The following is a 20,690-nucleotide window of genomic DNA, read 5'->3' as shown; positions in this document are numbered from 1 at the left end:
GAAGAAATAGTTCATATAAATTAATTGGCATTTCCAACCGGATCGTCCACGACCGACACATCTCCACTGCCTTTGCATCTTTTCTACTTCCGGTAGTAGACGTCACGGAAATTGTGATCCTGCGATTGGATGGCGGCCACCAAAGATTTCAACACCTTGCGAAACAGCAAAGCTGCTTTTCTGGGCTGCAGTTTCATGTTGCTGAGTATTAAAGGAGGGAATGTTCACCAGCCGAAACAGTGTTGTTGTTTGTTGATCCTAGAAAACATGTTGTGAAGGACATACTGCCAGTTTTTATTGTTGCAAACCCAAACATTGGGAAATGAATGTATCTTATCTATCTATCTAGGTAGATAGATAGATAGATAGATAGATAGATAGATAGATAGATAGATAGATAGATAGATAGATAGATAAAGCTTTTATGTCTGTTACGACTTTTTTCTGCTTACAACCAGTGAAAATCGTCGTAGTAAGGTACAGTAAAATAATAAACAGTTGCTTTACAAAAATAATTTAAAAAATAGAAGAAAAAAAGGGTACAGGAATTTCCGTATAATATTATGATAATAATGTACCATTTTTGGCAGCTCTGTAACAGGAAAAGGAAATACGCTTTGTTGTCACGTCACCACCGGTTGTCCAGGGAACGCATTTAAAGCAGCTGCGCTCGACCAACCAGAGTCGCGGATGAGCCAGCGCGCAGCCAATCAGCTTTCAAGGAGCGAGGATTTAAACCAACACTACAGCATTCATAACCAAACCAGATTCTCCTTTCATTACGACTCTTCGCTTGTTTGCTGAAGCCACGCACATTTCAGAATGGCTCTGCGAGTGACCAGAGTGAGTATTTATGCATTTTTATTATTATTTTTTACAGTAGTTTGGAACATATTTAGTTACTTCTGGCTGATATTTATATGTGAAATGCGGTATTTTATATATTTTATTGCTACATGGGGTTTCCCTTTATGCATTAAGCAATCATAGCTCCATGTTTAAAGCTATTGATCGTATTTTAGAGCAACATTACGATGCTTTCTGCATTTCTTAGAATAATTTTCTCCTCTTTTCTGCAGAATCGCCTGGCTTCCTCCAGGACCGAGCTCGGAGGGGTGAAGGCCTGCTCGGTGGCTGGGCCCGGGCTGAAGCCTCGGGCTGCGCTGGGTGAGATCGGAAACATCGCAGCTAACAAAGAGAACCCAAAAAAGGTGAAACTCCTCGTAAATCCTCTTTATTTGCAATCTTATGGTTGTCATAATAACACAATTTAAAATGACTCGAACTCTGTATTTTCAGTGCAGTGTGTTTGCTAGCATTCAGCGAGGGGGCGCTACTAATCTGATTGCAGTATAAATGGTTTTTCATCAACCAGGCAGCAAATATGATGTTTAGTACTGAAATGGCAAAAGAAACAATTTAGCCCATTACGCTCACAAATGGCCCTCTTGTTGAACACAAACTCCTCTTAAGCTCGTTTTGGATAAAAGTCTTATGCGGGTCGTCAAGCCACCTTATCATAAAATGGCTGGGCTTGTGAAAATGGAGCCACATGCTCAGTTTTTCAAACGTAAACAATTTTAGCCTTGGAATGGAATTTGTTTTGCTCATTTTAAATCTGAACAAGTCCACATAGAATGAAACGAATGGAAGTTTTTCAATTTGTACTCATTTGGTATGCTAAATGTAATTTTTTGTGAGCATCAGACTTATTGCATATAAACCAGATTTTACATTAGGATTTGCTTTTTTTTATCTACACTTATGCTGTATTTGATTCATAATGAGGGCAATAACTGGAATAAAGTTTTGTATAATGCATGGGGCTCTGGTTTTTGAGGTGGCTCTGTTTCTCTATTCAGACTAACTTTCAATTTGTTCTTCAGAACATCAAGGCTGATGTGGTAAAGAAGACAAAAGTCACAGAAAAAGCTGAAAAGACCAAGCAGCCAAAGCAAAATGCCGTCATTGCCGTTGAGCCCGTCCCTGAAGTCCAGGTGAGTTGATCACATGTTGGTGGTGGTGAAACCTCAACTTGTCTGTTTATAAACGACTGTTTTTCAGGTTCAGCCTGAGCCAGCGTCTCCCACCCCGATGGAGACCTCTGGCTGTGAGCCCACTGACCTCTGCCAGGCCTTCTCGGATGTTATCCTGGACACCGCCATCAGGGATGTCGATGCGGACGACTACGACAACCCCATGCTCTGCAGCGAGTACGTAAAGGACATCTACAAGTACCTCCGGCAGCTTGAGGTGAGCAACAAAATGAGTTGACCTCTAACCTGGGGAGATGATCAGGGTATACTTCTGTAAATTAAGAGTGCAGTGCTACAGAAACTGTTCTAAACATGCTGGGTCAGTTGGTGGTGCTGTATCAGCAGCAGACACCAAAGTGTTGCCAGATTGGTTGGTTTCCACCCAATTGGGCTATCAAGTTATCTTAATGACAGACAAATTGATGTAGCTAAATGACAAACTTTTGTGCAGCAGCTAAAATGGGCTCCATGTGGATGGTGATTCATGGTTCATAATTTCTGGTTCCAGGTTGAGCAGAATGTCAAACCCAACTACTTGCAAGGTCAGGAGGTCACCAGTAACATGAGGGCCATCCTCATTGACTGGCTGGTTCAGGTCAATCTAAAGTTCCGGCTCCTGCAGGAGACGATGTACATGACCGTCGGGATCATTGACCGCTTTCTTCAGGTAACTACGACTGCACATCTATCGTGGTTTTTTTTTTTTTTTTTTTTTTTTGTGGGCTAATTGTGTTGGATGCACCAACAGGACCACCCAGTCCCCAAGAAGCAACTCCAGCTGGTAGGTGTGACTGCCATGTTCCTCGCCTCAAAGTACGAGGAGATGTACCCGCCGGAGATCTCCGACTTCGCCTACGTCACCGACCGGGCCTACACCACCGCCCAGATCCGCGACATGGAGATGACCATCCTGCGGGTGCTGAAGTTCCAGCTCGGACGACCTTTGCCCCTCCAGTTCCTCAGGCGGGCCTCAAAGATCTACGAGGTGGGTTGGCGGTTCTACGACCCCACTGATGCAGACGGTGTACAGTCGTTGAGCAACTTTGGTTTGTGCCACAGGTAACCGCAGAGCAGCACACGTTGGCCAAATACCTGCTGGAGCTCACCATGGTCGACTACGAGATGATTCACTTCCCGCCGTCTATGGTGGCCAGCGCTGCTCTGGCACTCGCACTAAAGATCCTGGATGCAGGAGAGTGGGTAGGTATCAACTCATCTAAACTAGGCCTGGGTGATGCAACCCAAACCACTTGCTTTCTCAAGATGGCTGCCATTTTAGAGCCAACTAATTTGCATAAAATGTTACCAGTTTTCATGACTTAAATGAGCTTCATTTAAGATGATTTGATTACACACGGCTGCCAGTTTAAGAAAGGGCACCAGAAAAGACTTCAATGGCTGGGATATGTGAAAGCTATGATTTGACACAGCACTTGTCTAATTGGCAATTTTTAATGCAAGCATTAATTTTTCATGAAAAAGCAAAAATGATCAGGAAATGTGACTTGTATGGGTTTTATGTGTTAATCTATGATAAATATTGGCAACTTTAATGCAGTAATTTTCCTTGTTGGCAACTCTTTTGTTTTCAATCAAAAGCAAATGCCTGGCAACGTGAGCCACTGTGAAATTGTGCTGAAGTACTCAATCTTTAAACCCTCCAGCCTGATGCAGAAGATTAGCTGTAAAACTTGAACAACCTGTTAAGCATTTTGTAAAATTATACTCGAGTATAATTTGTAATTATGATTAAAAATGGGAAAACTGTAGCTTTCCTTCCTGTCAGAGTTGACTTGACTTCAAAGTCCAAATGGAGGCTGTAAAACAAGATGGCTGCCTTGGCCCAAGTGTGCATTGGTGGAAAAAATCCAGATTTTCCAAAAACGAATCGCCTCGTCTAAATCTTGGTGGTTAACTCTACTCTCCTCCCTTCAGGATGTCACTCTGCAGCACTACATGAACTACACAGCAGACAGTTTGCTTCCTGTTATGGCCCACATTGCCAAAAATGTCGTGAAGGTGAACGACGGTCTGACAAAACACATGGTAAGTCTTTCTCTCAACCAATTATGACTCTCAACCTTTAAAACCACCTTAACGGCCCGATGTCTACTGTCTCACAGGCCGTCAAAGGTAAATACTCCACCTCAAAGCAGATGCGGATCGCCAACATCCCCCAGCTAAAGTCTTCAGTGGTGAAGGATCTAGCAAAGCAGGCTGCTCAGTGACCAAACTCCATCGGCACAGTGTGCTGACTTGTACAGTGTAATCTTTTAAAGACTCTTAATGCAGGTGGACAGTTGGCGTCCAAACAATCTTGCTCTGTTCTTCTATACTGAAGTTGTAATCAGTCCGTTAGTTGACCGTACACTATCTACATCATGATTGCACAGTTTAAGCTAACTGAAGTCTTGAACCAACCTCTGCAGACGACGAGGATCACTGCACCACTTCAAGATGGCCGGTTACGTAAATGTTCAGTGGAGTTTATCGGGAGGGATTTTTTGTGATGTGTACAGCAATGCTTTTAAATGACATGCCTTGTATTTTTAAACTTCTATTAAATGGTTTTGACCAGAACTTGGTGTTATGAGTTTAAATTGCCACTAGAGGGAGCTGGAAGACCAGATTTTAGTGGTTTGCAGGTGGAAATGAAATCTTTAATGGATGCATAAAACGAGTTGCTTGGTATGAGGAAAAACTTGTAATTATCACATGTGGATTACCTTAATCTAAGTTTTACCATCCTAAACTGAACTTGTGCTGAAATGTTTCCAAAGAGGCAAAGCCACACTTTTTATCTATCGTAGTTTAACTTGACACCATTTGTTCACAGTATCTTGGCTTGGATTTTCTTTTCAGCTCATTTAAAACCAAGACAAATCCTAAAAGGGCATTTTAAATGCTTATTTAGCATTTAGAGTAGAAAACTGTAGGGCTGTGACTCTCTGGACCTCTGAAAATGGCTTTGCCTGAACAAACTACAGATTCAAATGAGGGTTTTATGGCATAACACTGAAGCGTTTAACTCCCAGGGCTTGAAACACCAAGTCAAAACTACCTTTATACCTTAAGTTGTGATGGCAGGAGCAAAGATGTACAAGCCTGGGCAGATGTAATGCAGTCCCTTGTTTCTATGGTAACCAAGCCAAACACCTGTTTAGAAGCTACCTAGACATAAATCCACTGAAGCATCTGTTCTACCTAAACCTTTAGTGTGCAGGTCTGCTTACCAGCATAGCAGGTAAAGACTGACTCATCAGGTATTTAAGACTAGATTGTTTTGGTGTATATTTACTGCACAAAGAACTAAACGAAAAGACATTCAGGATTCTTAAGGCATGAGTGCAACTTCCTCCTTCACAAAATATAAACAAAAATGGTTGTATGATTTCTCTGGTCTTTGGCTAAAGACTACAATGCATTTCTCCCACTATCGCTAGCTATAGCATGTTTCTTTTACATTTACCCAGAATGCCCTGTGTCGTAGTCTGCTTTCTGCTTTCTGAGTGGCATCTTGTCTAAAAACTTCAGTCTCGGTTGAAGTAAACTCTGGTGCGGTTTGAATGAGTATGTAACCAGAGACTGCTCCAAAACCAGGAAGTGGACTACAGCACAGGGGGTTCTGGGTAAATACAACCAAAACAAACGCTATAGCTAGCGCTAGCGGGAGAAATCCTACAACCTCAAAAATCTGAGGCTACTCCATCTTTATTTACATTTAGTGAAGAAGGATGTTGTGCTCAGTGTCGTCTTTGGAGGTTTTCATGTGGTTTCCTTTAGTGGTTCTTGGTGCAGCGCCCCCACAGGCGGGGAAAGGAACAGCTTTTTCAAATTGGTTTATTTGACTCAGTGCAGTGTGAAAGAGAACCATAACAGCTGAAAATGTAACAAATGTTGCCATTTTGGTCCTGAGGTGGGATATAATTTCCTCATGACTTTACTTTTTGGTCTGCTTGTCATTTTTAAATATTAAATGATTAATGTTTTGATCATTTACTAAGTACTTGAGTCACATTTTTACCAAATACTTTTTACTTTTACTTAAGTAAAAATAAGTAAAAGTTATTTTTTACAGTTGAAACCTTCAAACTGATATTCTTTAAGTATCTACAGAAGCTCCAACATTAGGCCTCAAGTAGTTAAAGCTAATGGACACAGCATGATGGGGGTCGTCATTATCAGTGACCGCCTGACAGCTGAGACCCTGGGGAGGGGGCTGCACCGCCCTCCCAACGCCTCAAGGGGGATCTGTGGATGTTTGTTGTTCGGGCCACCTGCCATCCGGGTGACGTGAGTCAGCTTCGTAAGGCCAGAAGTCCTTGGCGAACAGCTTGAGAACATCTGTTGCTGAAGAGGCAGAGGCTGGAAAGTCATCTGCTGTTGAAAGAGGCGACACAAATGTGATCCAAAGCGTCAGAAATTCAGCAGCAAAACAAGTATTTTAGTTTCCACCGTTGCAGAAAACATCAGTGAGTCATGTACGGGGCTATATTGATCTGAAACCCCCAACCTGAACATCTGTTATCTGATATAATATGGAGACTGCCACGCCACATAGCCCTTTCTGAGCCTTCTGTTTTCCTTCTCCACAGGGACAAATGATCATTAATCTCAGTTATCCTGCAAAAGCTGGGCTTTTAAACCCAGAATACTTCATAGTTGGAGGCTGAGGTCATGACTGGGCAGGGGTATCGGTTTACAACACCAAGCTACAAAGCAAACAGTCTTCTGGAGCGGCGCTGGGTCTTCTGACAGAAACCGTAGGCTGATTTTTATTAGAAGGGAACATTTTTAATACAGTAGCCGTGCAGCTGGAACCAGTGCAACCAAATATCCTTCACATTCCCATCACAGGATTCACATGTCACCAGGCGAGGCCAGATGAATGTCCAACACAACAACACAGAGCTAGCGTTAGCAAGTAGCACTGTGGATTCGATCGTCTACATAGAAACAATCACCTGAGATGGTTCAGGGTGTCTAACACCTGCCTCCATCCTCTGGAGGATAATCCTGGGTGGATTATGCAGATTAGGACAACCGTAGGATGATAGTACTGTATTAGTACCACATAGAGCCTAGAAATGCTTCAGGATGCAGAATGTAGATGTAGAGGAGAGGCAACGGATGGATGGATGGATGGATGGAATGACGGACGGACGGACGGACGGATGGATAGATTTTATAGTTGCTGGTTATTTAACCAGAAACATTAATAAACTGGTTATTCTCGTCTCATGAAATCTTCAAATTTATAAACGAAAGTCAAACCAAAGCTAAACAGAGTTAAATACCTTTTAGATTTATATCTGCTTATAAGTCGTATGGTAACATAAATGACAGCTATGGTACATAAACCAGACTTTATAAACCCAAAGGAACGTTAAACACATGATCAACATCAGATGAAAGATTCTCATTTATCTTTGGAACAAACTCGGAGTCCAAATGTTTCTGCTCATGTTCATCCAAACGCTCAGCACTAAAAACTCCCCAGTCAGCACTGAGGTCCAGAAAGAATGCCGGGCTTGTCTTCAGACCTCCTGATATTCCAGCAATGCGCCCCGAACCCGCAAACAAATCTTCCTCCCTCAAATCCAACACTTGGAAGCGTGTCCTAGTCTAAACATTGTCCACGAGGGCCCAACGTTTAACAAGTGCACCCTTGAAATGAGTGGCTGGCCCTTCTCACCTCCCGTTCACCCAGTCTGCACACTTCAATTCAATAATGACAAAGTCAAACAAACAGCGGGCCTGAGCCACGGCTCTGGGGCGCTAACAGGTCGGCAGCTGGCAGCGGGAACCAGCAGCAGAGACCCAGGAACGGTGGGAACACGAATAAACCAACTTTAATTTGAACTCAACTGAACTGTTCCATCAGAAAGAAAAACGGATATCACAGCCTGAACAAAGGAAGACTGGAGTCAGGATGGATGGATGGATGGATGGATGGATGGATGGATGGACCAGCGTCCACCAGATCTGCGGTAACCATGGTAACAACCCCAGTGATTTGTTTGTCAGTCGGCTCCACCGTCGGAGTCTCGGCATCCATGAGATCACCGTTCGTCTCGTTTCTGTTTCCAGTTTTCGTGGAGCCAGAAGCTAAAAGGTAAAGCAACTCATGAAGAAGGAATTTAGTAGCTGAAGCTAATTAACCTCTTGGCTTCTTCTCTGGAACTCTAGCAAAGTAAACAAGCTTCCCTGAAGGTTCTCTGTCCCCAAGGAAAACCATTTAAAGTGGAAACTCGTGAGATAATTCTGCACACTTCGTATTGTTTCCTAAAAGGAGCTGCAGTTCTCTCAAACGTCTCTTTCAAGACTCAAACTCTTGAAATGTCATTTTCTGGCTCTTGTGTTTAACCTCATTACCACCCATGAAGCTGAACTTTATACGCCATTAAGCTGATTGGGCTGCCATAGTTTACTGCTGAATTTACCTTAACGTCACTGTTAAGCTAATGTTGCCATGAAAAGCTGATTATCGGAGGTTATATCACGGTTTTACTTGGAGGGAAACATGGCAGTGTTTGCGTTTTGATTTAGCAATAATGAAAACAAGATGGAGTCTGGCTCCTTCGTTTTCCTGTGATTAGGGTCTCTTTTTCTGAAATGCATTATTTATTTTACTGATAACACTTATGACGTACTTTTTCTCAAACACTGGAGTTTTTGTTTTTTCCAGAGAGAATGAACCACCATCCTGAGCAAAGAGGTGAGTTTACCTGTCACGGCATGAGTGAGGCGCCCTGCAGGTGATGTAAACACTCAGCATGCTGATCTGTAGCGAACTGGTCTGATATTTGCAGGGTGTTGTAATCTGACCGCTGCGGTGAGTCAGCCCGCCTGGCAGCCGTCGGAGGAGGGAGGGGGGGACGGGACGCGCTGCTGGCACAATGTAAATCAACCTCTGGGGTCACTTTGTTGTCCCCGAAACTGGACTGGGGCTGACAGAGAGCATCCAGCAACGAAACTCTGCAGCAGGGCTGCAAGTAATGATTGTTTTGGTGATCAATTATACTGACGATTAATTGATTAAGCAGATTTTTAATTTAAATGAAAAATCTATAGAATGGGACTATTTTTAAAATCCGATTATTTAATTAATCATTAGAAGAACTGATTAATCGTCAGAATATTCAATTACTAAAATGATCATTCGTTCCAAGTCTAGCACAAGATTTCATTTTCTATCCTTGTGGTTTAGTTATTGATTGCATTGGAGCCGATAAAAATAATAAAATGTTTATTTTCTTATTTAGAAAATGAACTGAATTACTTTTTTATTTATCATATTTTAATGAACTTTTAATACTGTACAAAAATGCTAATGCTTTTGAATACAATATTATAAATATATCAAAATGTGCAAATAAACAATTAATTAAATTCCTTATTTAAATACGAAAATTAACATTTTAGTGCCTAAAATGCAAAATCGCTGCAGTTCTTCAGTAAATCTGAACCAAATTAAAACTAAACCATGATGACAGAAAGCATCCAGAAATTAAACTTCGCACTAAGGCTGCTGCTAAATGATTATTTTAGTAATCAATTATTCTATGTAATTGATTCCTATGACTATTAATTATTTTGATGATTAATTGGTTAGTCGTATAAAAACAGACACATTTTGCAGATTTTTCACTTAAAATTGCATTTTAGGCAGCAAATCTGAACCAAGTGAAGCTAAAACTATAAGAAAGTATCCAGCAATACAATTATGCACAACGGCAGCAACTAATGATTATTTTATTCTGATAATCAACTGATTAATCAGAAAGTCCAGAGACCACTTTCAGAGGTTATAGACCAAACTCTAAACACAATGAGAAGAAGTTTAAAACTTTTTTGTTCCAGTACTATTCCAGCTCGTTGTATCCCTTTGGATTTGGTAAACTTAGCTTACAGCATGAGTAGGTTACTATTTTCTGTCAGTGCGCTCAATCATTTGAGAAAGACGGTGTCCTTTGGGGACTCAACAGCTCACTGAGGCAGTTATTGATTATATTAGTCAATAAGGGCCAGTTTCCTCTCCGACTATTATCCTAATGCACTCATGGTTGGATGTCCTGGCTTGCCTCGCAGGCCGGGGTTATAAAGTGCTCCAGAGCTCCTAAATTATTCAGGAGGCCTTCAGCAGATCCACGCCTCCATTAGATACGGAGCGAGATGGGAACGAGGAGGAGGAGGGACTTTAACGATGATTTCACCAGGCCCAGCGGAGCCAGACAAGGGCATCATGGGAGCGGATGATAGAGTCAGATGTGGAAGACCACAGGTCTGCCGGAAGTCTTTACCAACAGATTGGTCAAGAGGAAACTGTAAATATGAACGAATCAAATATAGCAGCGTTGATGGCGTTTCAACTCGCAATAAGAGGGAAGAGCTGCTGAGAGACAAACTTATCCTACATCTCAAAATACCTTCACCAATATTTGTTTCTGTAAATCCTGGAGGCAACATTCCTTTACATAAAAAACAGCATAAAAACCACGGATAGAAAAAACATATTGGATTATTTTGGCAGGAATAGCAGCTGCCGATAGGAATTTGCTGCTGGACTCTTTGGGTTTTCCCTCCTGATAATCCAGTAGATTTGGTTCGATTGGGGACCAAAGTGCTGCACCAAGAACTACTGAATTAAACGACACAAAAACCTCTGAAGACACTGAGCGCAACTTCCTCCTTCATGAAATGTAAACAAAATGGCGTATTGTCAGATTTTAGAGCCTGTAGGATTTCTCTTCTTTCCTTTGGTAAGAAACCACAAGCCATTTCTCCTGCTAGCTGTAGACTAGCACTTTTATTTTGGTTGTATTTACCCAGAATGCAGTGCACTGTAGTCCACTTCCTGCTTTTAGAGCGGTCTCAGGTCCGCTTGGTGTTCACAGAGTTCACAAACAAACCGGACATCCTAGATGAATCATATTATGATGTTATTCTCATAAAAAACAAACCTGGATGTTGCTTTGATTCCTCCATGCGTGTTTGAGAAATCCTTTAGTCTCCATGGCAACCGTTCAGCTATGAAAAGAGACCAGTTGGACCTAGCTCCGCCTTCGAGATGATGCTACTCCGCTGAACTGCAGTTTCCAAGCTAGTGAGCTTCTCATGACTCCCCCACTCAGCTCCTTCAGACTAGCCAGCAGCAATTAGCAAACACCTGCTGAGCTCATTATAGAAGCTACTTCTCAGTGAAGTGCTGGTGAAAATGTTGTTAAACATTTTCACCAGCATTTATCTTCCTTTGTGAAGATGAAGTTTCAGGAAGAGCAGGCATTTCTTAAAGAGACAGAGGCCCAATTTCAAGGCGTTATCTTTTAAGTTATATTTGACATTTGTATATATGTTATAATTAAACAATTCTTTCATTTCTCTGACTGAAAGAAAATAAAAAGAAAATATATTGGTTAGCAGAAGTCTCCTTGTCAAAGTAAACAGTAAATAACTTCTCACGTTGTCACAAGAGTAAATCTTTTCTGAAAAGATGTAATAAAAAACACAAATAAAACATTCAATGTTTTTGTAGTAAGAGAAGTGGACTGGCTCCAATATGTAATAATTCACAATATTAGATAAGATAGTAAAATGAAGGTGTAATTTTTCACACAGGACAGTAAAAAAAGCCTTTCTCTCTGGAGTTGACAGCTTATTGTCTTTTTCCCACAAAGGTTAAGGAAGGCCACTTGACTTCCAACATATTCCCGCTCTTATGGGAAGTTATGCAAATGGAAAAGCAGGAGGAAATTCCTGCTGCTAATGAAAATCTTAAAAGCGCATAAAAACAAAAGCTACGGCTGTTTTGACAGTAGTGTGAGGTATTTCTGCTCTCCTGCTGTTTTTCAGTCTCATTTCTGGGAAGCTCAGATTGTAGTTTACGCAGCAAAAACACTGAAACGTTTGGTAAATCAACACGGACGGCAACAAGAGACACGAGAGGCCAAAGGATCCCAGACGCCAAGAGCCATCCGTCTCTCGCCGACTCCCACCATCTGGGAAAGTCGGCTTCATGAGGGCTGGAAAGATCAGATCGCTCGCACATGTGAACATGAGGCAAGCCACCACCAGGATGTGTGTGGAATACTAGCGCAGGGATTTGGGATGGATAAAGGGCTTGGCCCCAGACCCAAGAGCGCTGAACGTTTAGGAGCCTGAAATGAATGTGGAATATGTTGGATGATTGTGAGCGCCACGACTCGAACACGTTCAGCATGGAGGCCGACCCCAGGACTGTCTGGCTCTGCAGAGGCTGTTAGCATGGATGCTTTGTCACACTTGATAGTGCTGACAGTTTAAGTGCAACATTCTTTAGTTTCCATCTCATCATCCAGTTCAGGAGTTGCAGATATTTCCTTATTTAGTTTTTACAGTGAGCCCAAATTAGCTTCAGGTTGATAGTCTCGCTTAGTTTGTTCTTCATTCGGAACAATTGAGAGTTGCCAAACAAATAGTATTGAGGGAAAAGAATAAGCTTATAATTTAACAAAATTAGCTCAGTTTGGTAATACTGATATTTTCCAGGACCAGTTTTTTAAATGTAACCTATTGTGCTTCCTTTAACAGGACAGGATAGATCTAAATGAAAGGAACAAAACATGTTCCTTACATGTTCTACTCAAAATCATTCTATAATTTGTTAAATTGTAGTCTGCTCAGTCTTTCCTGTTTAGATTCAAATAATCTGCTCCTGAACTCACACATAAAAATGGCTGCAAACAGATGCAACCGTACATCTTTGAAAAGCATAAATGGAGCCTACTGCACAACCAGCACAAACACACTAAGTGTTTTCTGGACTCTAAGTCAACAACAAAACACTTGTCTTTTCCAGTAGCCATTATACAGAGCATTCAGCTGACCAAACTTGCTGGGGCTCTATTTAGGTAACGGGCAGAACTCTGCTGGGGTTGCTAGGCAACGGCACTGTGCCAGTCAAATGTGACTTAACAATCAGGAGATTTTTGTAATAGATAATTTTCCAGACAACAAAAAAACATGAACTTATAGCCAAAACACCGCCGGGTGTTTTTTCAGAAGCAGTTCAGACCCAAATGTAAATAAAAACATTTAAAATGTAAATTTTGCATAAAAGGTCCCATTTAATAGCATGAGCAAAAGTATATTAACTTTTAAACAGTTATTTTGTGGAAAATTTGACAGGATAGCATGCTAATGTACTCCATTAAAACCACGACTAGTTTAGCATTAGCATTGCTTTTACAACTTAGGTTAAATTAGCTCAATGTTTTTAAAAGAACTAAGTATTGGTTACATTGTTCCTTGTTAAATGAACCAAATATAGCTAGTTTGCAATAATATTGACATCAGAATAACTTATTACTAAATTTGGTAGCATGCTAGCATCCTTAAAGGTTTTTACTTAGCATTAGGTAAATTTTTAAATTTGACGTTTGTCTGCATCTTAATTTACCTTCACTTTAGAGCACAGTAGACAATACGGCCTTTTGATTGTATAAAAGAGCTGCTTTGCTATGCAACATTCAAAAAATACTAAGACATTACATAAAACTGAAAGACATGACTGCAACTCGTCCGCAGCATCATTTCTGGTTTCAGTTGCTGTTTCATGTTGTTTGACATGAAATGTTTGGAGGTTAATTGTTTCCATCATGGCTCCAGTTAAAACAGATCCGGTAATAAGGTATCAGGTCACAGTAACTTTTACTGAATGACCAGGTTTCACTTCCACCAGCTAAAGACATTAAAAGGTGTTGGAGACACAAACCAGTTCATTTCTCATTATGGCTGCCATAGCAACAAATCAGTACAAAGAAAATGTTTCTTAGCCATTATGAAACGTTTCTCCTTACTGTCACAAACTAACTATTGTTTATTAGAGCAGTGATTCTCATTGTGAAGTTGAGGTTTTTATTGAACCAAGACTTACTGTGTTAGTTGTAGACATGTAATACTATATGATCACCAAAGAATGGAGAAAATATTTTAATTGTTACACTAAAGAGGAATTACAAGAATGTGATTGTCATTAAAACTTTATTTCCTGGAAACTCATTGCATGCTGCAAGCGCAGACAGAGCAAAGACGCTCTTCATCCAAAAACTGGGGTAGTTGGAGCAGCATCAGAGGGAAGCAGCAACAATGTCCAATCAAACAGCCCAGCAGCTCTTTGTGTGCAGCTTCACGCACCAGTTAGCAACATGCTTCCAGGCACGTTCAGCTGATGCTGACAGAACCAACACTGTTTTAAACTGGGCAACATGAAGAGCCTGGCTGAGAAGATGAACCTGCTAAACTGGAGACGTTTTGGTTTTTATTGTGGAGAAACAGTTTTCAGGGGTTCCTCAAGGTCCGATCCATCATACATGCTGCCACTAGCTCAGGTTACAACAAGTAATAAGGTTACTTATTAAGATTAAGATACATTTTAAAGAGGCATAATTCAAATATTCAAATATTTTAATTTGAATATTTAGTTTGGCGTCTGCGGCTCTTTAGACATTTTACAATTGATCTTAATAACTTTGGCCAGAATTGATAACAAATCAACTCATGTTTTGAAATATAAATATAACAAATGTAGTTTTATCTGTTTTTCAAGGAACAATTGCTTTAAATTTCAACAAAATAATTACCCTAAAAGCACCAGAAGTATTTTTAGATCTATTTTTTGTCATTAAGTTGGAAACTTTGTGCTTTTTTTTTTTTACATAGTTGTCCACAAATATTCAGTTATTTATGCACTTTTAGCAAAAGTTTAGTTTTTCTTTATTTTACAACTGCAAAATAGAAATAAAATAGTTGTTCTTTAGAAATGACAAATATTCTAGATAATTATTCAAAATTACAGCTACAAATGGTCTTTTTTCAAAACGTCATATAACACGCGTGGCTTTAAATGTTTTATTTATCTGGACTGAGAGTCAAGATGGCTCTAGACTCAAGAGGGATGCATAAATTGTGCTTAAATAATATTTTATCAATCAAATCAAAGTCATTTTAATGGTATTACGCCAAATTACATCAATATGAAAAGATGTTCAACATTATTTAACTTTAAGAGGGAATCATCCAGTGCAGAAGCAGCTATTTATTGATATTTTAACAGTTTCCCAGTGAGTTTGAGTGCTGGGTTGCTAGGCGACGGGCCGGGCTTGGCGTGAGTTGCTAGGTAACGGCACAGTACCAGCTTTTTGAAACGACTCACTTTCCAGACACCGAAGGCAGTGAAGAGAATATTTCTATCTGTAAGAAGCAGAGGCAGCTGTTTATTCATGTTTCATCAGTTTGTCAGTGGGTTTGAGATGCTGCTCTACTAAATACATCAGAGAAAAGGCATTCATTTAGAAACTCTGATCAGGAGTGGGTATTTTTTCATAATAAAGTTAAGAACATTTTGGGTTAGATTCCTTCATAAAAGTCTGATTTTTTTGACATTTATTGAGAAATCATGCGTGGAGGTCCTGACATTTGGAACGGTCCAAGTAGAAACCTCCAACGTTTGATCCGTGAGTCACTTCCTGCCGGACCCGGGGGACCTTCCTGCACCGCAGTTTTCCGGCAAATGCCTGACCCCTTCCTGTGCTCCCCGCTCCCATCCAGGACGAAGGAAGTTAACCTGGTCTTCAGGGATCAATAAGCCCAACCATGACTGCAGTTTTCCACCGTGCCCGGCTCAAATGGCCCATTGTTGAGGACCGGGACTTGGCTGCGTCACCAACCAACTGCATCACAGAAAATCACACACTTGAAGAGGATCTTAATTATTTCCAGAAATGTATTTTTTATCTGAGATCACAGAGATTAAGGCATAACGAGGCTCTTTGTTGTTGTGCTTTCTGGTATGAAACAAACAGGGAACGGCTCAGGTTTGGAAATATTTTCGACTAGTTGTTCATAAAATCAGACCCTCCAGCACTGTGCAACGCTCTCTTATTTCATTTGTTTCTGTGAGGAGACGTAAGTAGTTGTTTTCTGTTCCCATGGTGAAAAAACATCCAGAAAATACCGGGTCAGCGGTGAACTCATGCTGCACAAGTTAACTAAATAAATCCAAGCTTTTGAGGATTTCTGTCATCAGGCATCAAGTCCTACAGTTAATATTTTACCTTATTTTCTAAAATAGGGAGCTATTTAACTTAGCTGGGTAAGATATTTTAGCAGAATAACAAAATAAAGTTGCTGCGCTGCACAAAACCTCTGCAGAGACGGTTATCTTGACAGGCCAGACAGAGTAATCACTCTGTCAAAAATGGCTTCCATATGTTGGTTTTTTCCCCTCAATCTGCCCCACTGAGGGCAAACTCGTTTATTGTAAGCCATGCAAAACGAGACGTGTTGAGCAAACATAAACGTGAAGAAACCACACATGGAGGACAGATTTTTTTCTTTTTTCTGCTATAATTAGACGTCATCTGCTCGCTTGCTTTTCTCTGACTCAGCCGTTTCGGCCTCTCCAGGCATTAGCAGGGAATTCGCTGTCACATTGTGAGCTGACATGTTTAAAACACTCCTGCCATGTAAGGAAGTCGTGTAATTAATGTGTAAAACATGGCATATTACAATACTTAAACTGCAATATGTTCTTAGCAGCTGTGGACAATGAATGCAGGAAAAACTAACTTTTTAACTTATTTGTACCTTTTTTATTATTACAAAAGGGATGAATTTCCATCCCATGTGCAGAAATGAGATAAAGTTACAGTGACTGTGTAGTTTGTGGAAAGAATTGGACTATCAACCCTTAGACTTTAGTTTCTGCAGATTTCTCTTGAGAAATACTGGAGGGTTTTGCTCTGGAACGCTAAAATTTTATCTCCCAATTAAAACCCAGAGTCTGCATTTTAGGCCAATTATTGCTTCAAACATATTTTTAATTGAGATATGTCTAATATAGCAAAATTAAGATGATTAGCCCTCCCTAAAAACCTAGATATAACAGATCTCTGTACTTTCTTCTTTTAAAAATCTTTTAATATTTTTTATTTTTTATTTTTTCAAGGCACATTAGTGGTGCATTTTAACTAATCCTGTTTAATCCAAGTCCAATTTGTTTGCCTAGAAAATCGGATTGGTTTGGAGAGATGTGAAAGCCAAATAAAAACTTGAACTCCGTCTCGGTTCGGTTGAAGTGAACTCTGGTGCGATTCAAATACATATGTGAACGCCAAACGGACCAGAGACCGCTCCGAAAGCTGCAAGTGGACTACAAAGCAGGGCATTCTGGGTAAATGCCACCAAAAAAAACCTTGATATTCTGCTAGCAAAAAGAAATGGTTTGTGGTATTTTACCAAAGAGAAAAGTGAAATCCGACAACCGCTAAAATCTGACACTACTTCATTTTTGTTTACATTTTGTTAGAGCTGGACAACAAATCAATAACAATATATACTGTTATAGACACATGATCAATATCAATAAATAATACATCTGATAGAATATTCAGTAATCAATATATAAAATATTACCTGAACTCCGATCCAGACCCGCACAGCATTCTGGGAGATGAAGGCAACGGAAAAGTATTAGTTGCTCAACCTCTCACTTTTAGCTAAGCAAGCCTCGGTTGCCTAGCAACAACCTGTTGCGTAACTTGCGCAGCTGCAGTTTTGGTTTTCGCCTCATAAGTAACAAAGCCGTGGAGTGAAAACTGTGGATAAAACAGGAAAAGGTCACACCACCAGTTTGGCGGTATTTCAAAGATTGAAAACTAAAAACTAACCAATAATTATAGATATTGATTAATATGAAACGATTTGTATATCATATTGTCCTGACCTACATTTTGTGAAGAAGAAAGTTGCGTTCAAAGTTTTCTTCGGAGGTTTGTTGTCTCGTTTCCTTCAGCGGTTCTTGGTGCAGCGCCCCCACAGGCGAGGAGGGGAACAGGTTTTTAAATAAGTTTGGTTCCTTGGAGTCAGTGAAAGAGAAACGCAGCAGCTGAAAATGTGACAAATGTTGCAATTTTGGTCCCGAGTTGAACCGAGTCGGTTAGACTTCGTATAACAGTTATAAACAATGTTTGTTTCATAGTGTCAGATATCAATATTAACCAAATTTTAATCCACAGACATGAATATTTTGCCTCAAAACCTCTTGTATAACTTTTCCGTGACGTTATTCCTCACTGACATCAGTGAAAACAAAACACCTTCCCATAAACCATTTATCTGAATTGTGTTACGAGGTGTGAAAATGCCAAAAGGCTCCCAATGTAATTTGAGGTTTAAAAGGGCAAAACCATTTGGCATTTCAACCTGAGGACACGAAGTGTCACAGTGATTGTGTTCAGCGTGTCAAAAAACTGTTACAGTCTGTTAGAATTAAACTTTTAGCTCCAAGTAGAACATGTCCAGAGCCATGTTCAGGTCAATTAAAAGGTGAATTAACTAGTTTAAATGGTAACAACTTTAGGATGTTTTAGCCCATCAAAGAGTCTGATTTTAATAACTGACCTTCAAGTGGAGCAGAAACAACCTGAAGGGACCTGAGAGTTATTACAGCTTATCCTCCTGGGATCAGAGTTATATGAAAATGCTTCAAATTCCTGAGGAAATATTTCAATCTCGGACAGAAATCCACCAATCACATCACGGCGTTGTGAACAGAACAACTTCTGTCGATTTAAACTTTTTCCCACAACCTAAAAACCAAAAGGTTGTCATTAAGTTGGTTCTGAGCTGCAGGAGTTTTACTTCATAAAATCTTTTCTCATGTTGTCATGCAGCATTAAAGAACCACAGTGTTGGTAATTATGGCCCAGAATTGAATTTTTCACATTGTGGATTTCTGCCACCATTTTAACTGTAATTGATTTTCCAACCAGAAGCTTATAGTAAATAGTGAAAAGGTTCAGAAATTCCCAGAAAAAAAGTTTCTGACTCAACCTGAATGTTCAGCAGCTTTTTCCATTCCTGCTAAACGACTAAACTTTAACCAACCAAAGGAAATATATTATCACTAATAATGTCCAAAGATATCAATTTAAACACAAACTGTCTTTCTATGTCACTATTTTAGGTTTAACTTGTTCACTAGATGACATGATTGAAAATATTAATGGTAAAAGAATAAATTGTCTCAAAAGTTTCAAACACCTCAAATAAAAGATTATAATTAATCATTTCCTAGATATTTCCTCCTTAAATATGACATACTTTACAATTCACTTAGACATTTTTTTTGTTGGAAATTCACTTTCTTTTTTCCTGCACATGTTGACCCAAACACACCATCATACAGGTGTGCATGACACATTGCAAACACCTGAAGAACAATGGGGAACCATTATCACATTAGGTTATTAGCTTTTGGAAACAAATACCTAATTGATTCCTTAAGACTTTCCCGAAAAGGCGAACCGTCAAGAAACGTAGAGAAGTTGTAATTTACCAGTAGGCAGGATCTGACGTAGCAAACCTTTGTGAAAATCTGTCTGTGATTTTATAAGTCAGCGACGCGGCGAAATCAAAGCTTCTGCTCCCAGATGTTAGGTTGAATCAGAGCCAGTAAAACCTCCAGGGAGAAATCCAGGGACCGGGCCAAGATGGAGCAGCTGCTGCTGCAGAGAAACAACTTGAACAAGATTTAAAAGTGTTGTCAGCTGATCTGATGAGCGGCGTGTGAGAGTCAGGTCTGTCAGAACAATGGAGCAACTCAAGAACAACGACAATGAGATCCTTAAACACACAGGTCCTTCCAACGCTTTATTGTTGGGTTTTTAGCCGTTCGTTGGTTTGATCTTCTGGATAAATTTGCTGATTTCTTCCTTAAATCTGTTTTTACATTCAGATTTTAAAATGGTATGAATGATGGGTAAATTTAACACTCTCTGCTTTGCTTTAGCATCAGTAGCCATGTTTCCATTGATCATAAAATGGCACAAATTGGAATTACAAAAATAAATTTGCTCAATGGAAACAAGACAAGTTTGAAAAAACCTTTCAATAAAAAGTTTTGGTGTTTTTTCATAAAACTGCAATTGAAATACTTCTTTGCATCATGTGATCCACACCGGATGTTACTACTGATGGAAACAACAAATAAGATACCAGGAAGTGGTTGGAGGATGATGATGCGGCGCATATTTTAATGACTTGTAGCGTAAACAAACTTATTCACATGTGATTTTAATTGTGTTTCTTATTTAATCGAAACAGCGCAATTGCAAAATTGTGTTTTTTCAACCTTTGTGGAAAATCACCAAAGCTTTGCAAACATGGAAACCCAGGTAATGTGCCATTACCTACCAACCCCAGCAGAGTACCAGCAGGTTTGGTCAGCTGTTTTCCCACCATATGCGCTGTATAATGGCTGCTGGAAAAGACAAAGTGTTTTGTTGTTGACTTTCCATCCAGAAACCTCTTGCTGTATTGTTGTTGGTTGTGCAGGGGGCTCCACTTCTGCTTTTTAAAGATGTACGGTTGTATAGTTGGGTATCCTTTTGCAGCCATTTTCACATTTGAGAGTAAACGTTGAGTTGGGGTGTGAGGCCAGCAGCGACGTTTTGGGATTTAAAGTGACAGAGGCTCTAAAACATCTCACAACAGGTTCCAAAATCTCATTATACAAGAATAATTTTGTTCAATAAATGCAGTGACCATGTTCCGTATCGCACATAATCGGATCCTAACCTGCATAAAATGCCACCTTTAAGAAAACAGCAGACA

At 40.0% G+C, this 20,690-nt stretch overlaps 1 protein-coding gene across 1 annotated transcript; it reads left to right on the top strand.

Moving 5' to 3' along the window:
* Nucleotides 1–727: 727 nt before the first annotated feature.
* ccnb1 (cyclin B1) lies at nt 728–4,616 on the top strand. The gene is made up of 9 exons (XM_007575837.2): nt 728–843; nt 1,080–1,211; nt 1,887–1,997; nt 2,065–2,253; nt 2,545–2,703; nt 2,785–3,021; nt 3,096–3,236; nt 3,972–4,082; nt 4,160–4,616. The coding sequence occupies exons 1-9, from the start codon at nt 823–825 to the stop codon at nt 4,262–4,264; spliced, it is 1,206 nt and encodes a 401-aa protein (XP_007575899.1). The 5' UTR covers nt 728–822; the 3' UTR covers nt 4,265–4,616.
* The last annotated feature ends 16,074 nt before the right edge of the window (nt 4,617–20,690 follow it).

The sequence above is a fragment of the Poecilia formosa genome, unplaced genomic scaffold (genome assembly GCF_000485575.1).
Source record: "Poecilia formosa unplaced genomic scaffold, Poecilia_formosa-5.1.2 Scaffold390, whole genome shotgun sequence".
NCBI lineage: Eukaryota > Metazoa > Chordata > Actinopteri > Cyprinodontiformes > Poeciliidae > Poecilia > Poecilia formosa.
Note: the sequence above shows the minus strand (reverse complement) of the source record. Positions and strands in the feature narration are given on the sequence as shown.

Bases quoted from the DNA above. Each gene is read 5' to 3' on its own strand.
- ccnb1 (XM_007575837.2), top strand. From the start codon at position 823: ATGGCTCTGCGAGTGACCAGA. The intron at 2,704-2,784 runs GTAACTACGACT...ATGCACCAACAG, and splicing joins TCATTGACCGCTTTCTTCAG to GACCACCCAGTCCCCAAGAA. The intron at 3,237-3,971 runs GTAGGTATCAAC...TCCTCCCTTCAG, and splicing joins TCCTGGATGCAGGAGAGTGG to GATGTCACTCTGCAGCACTA.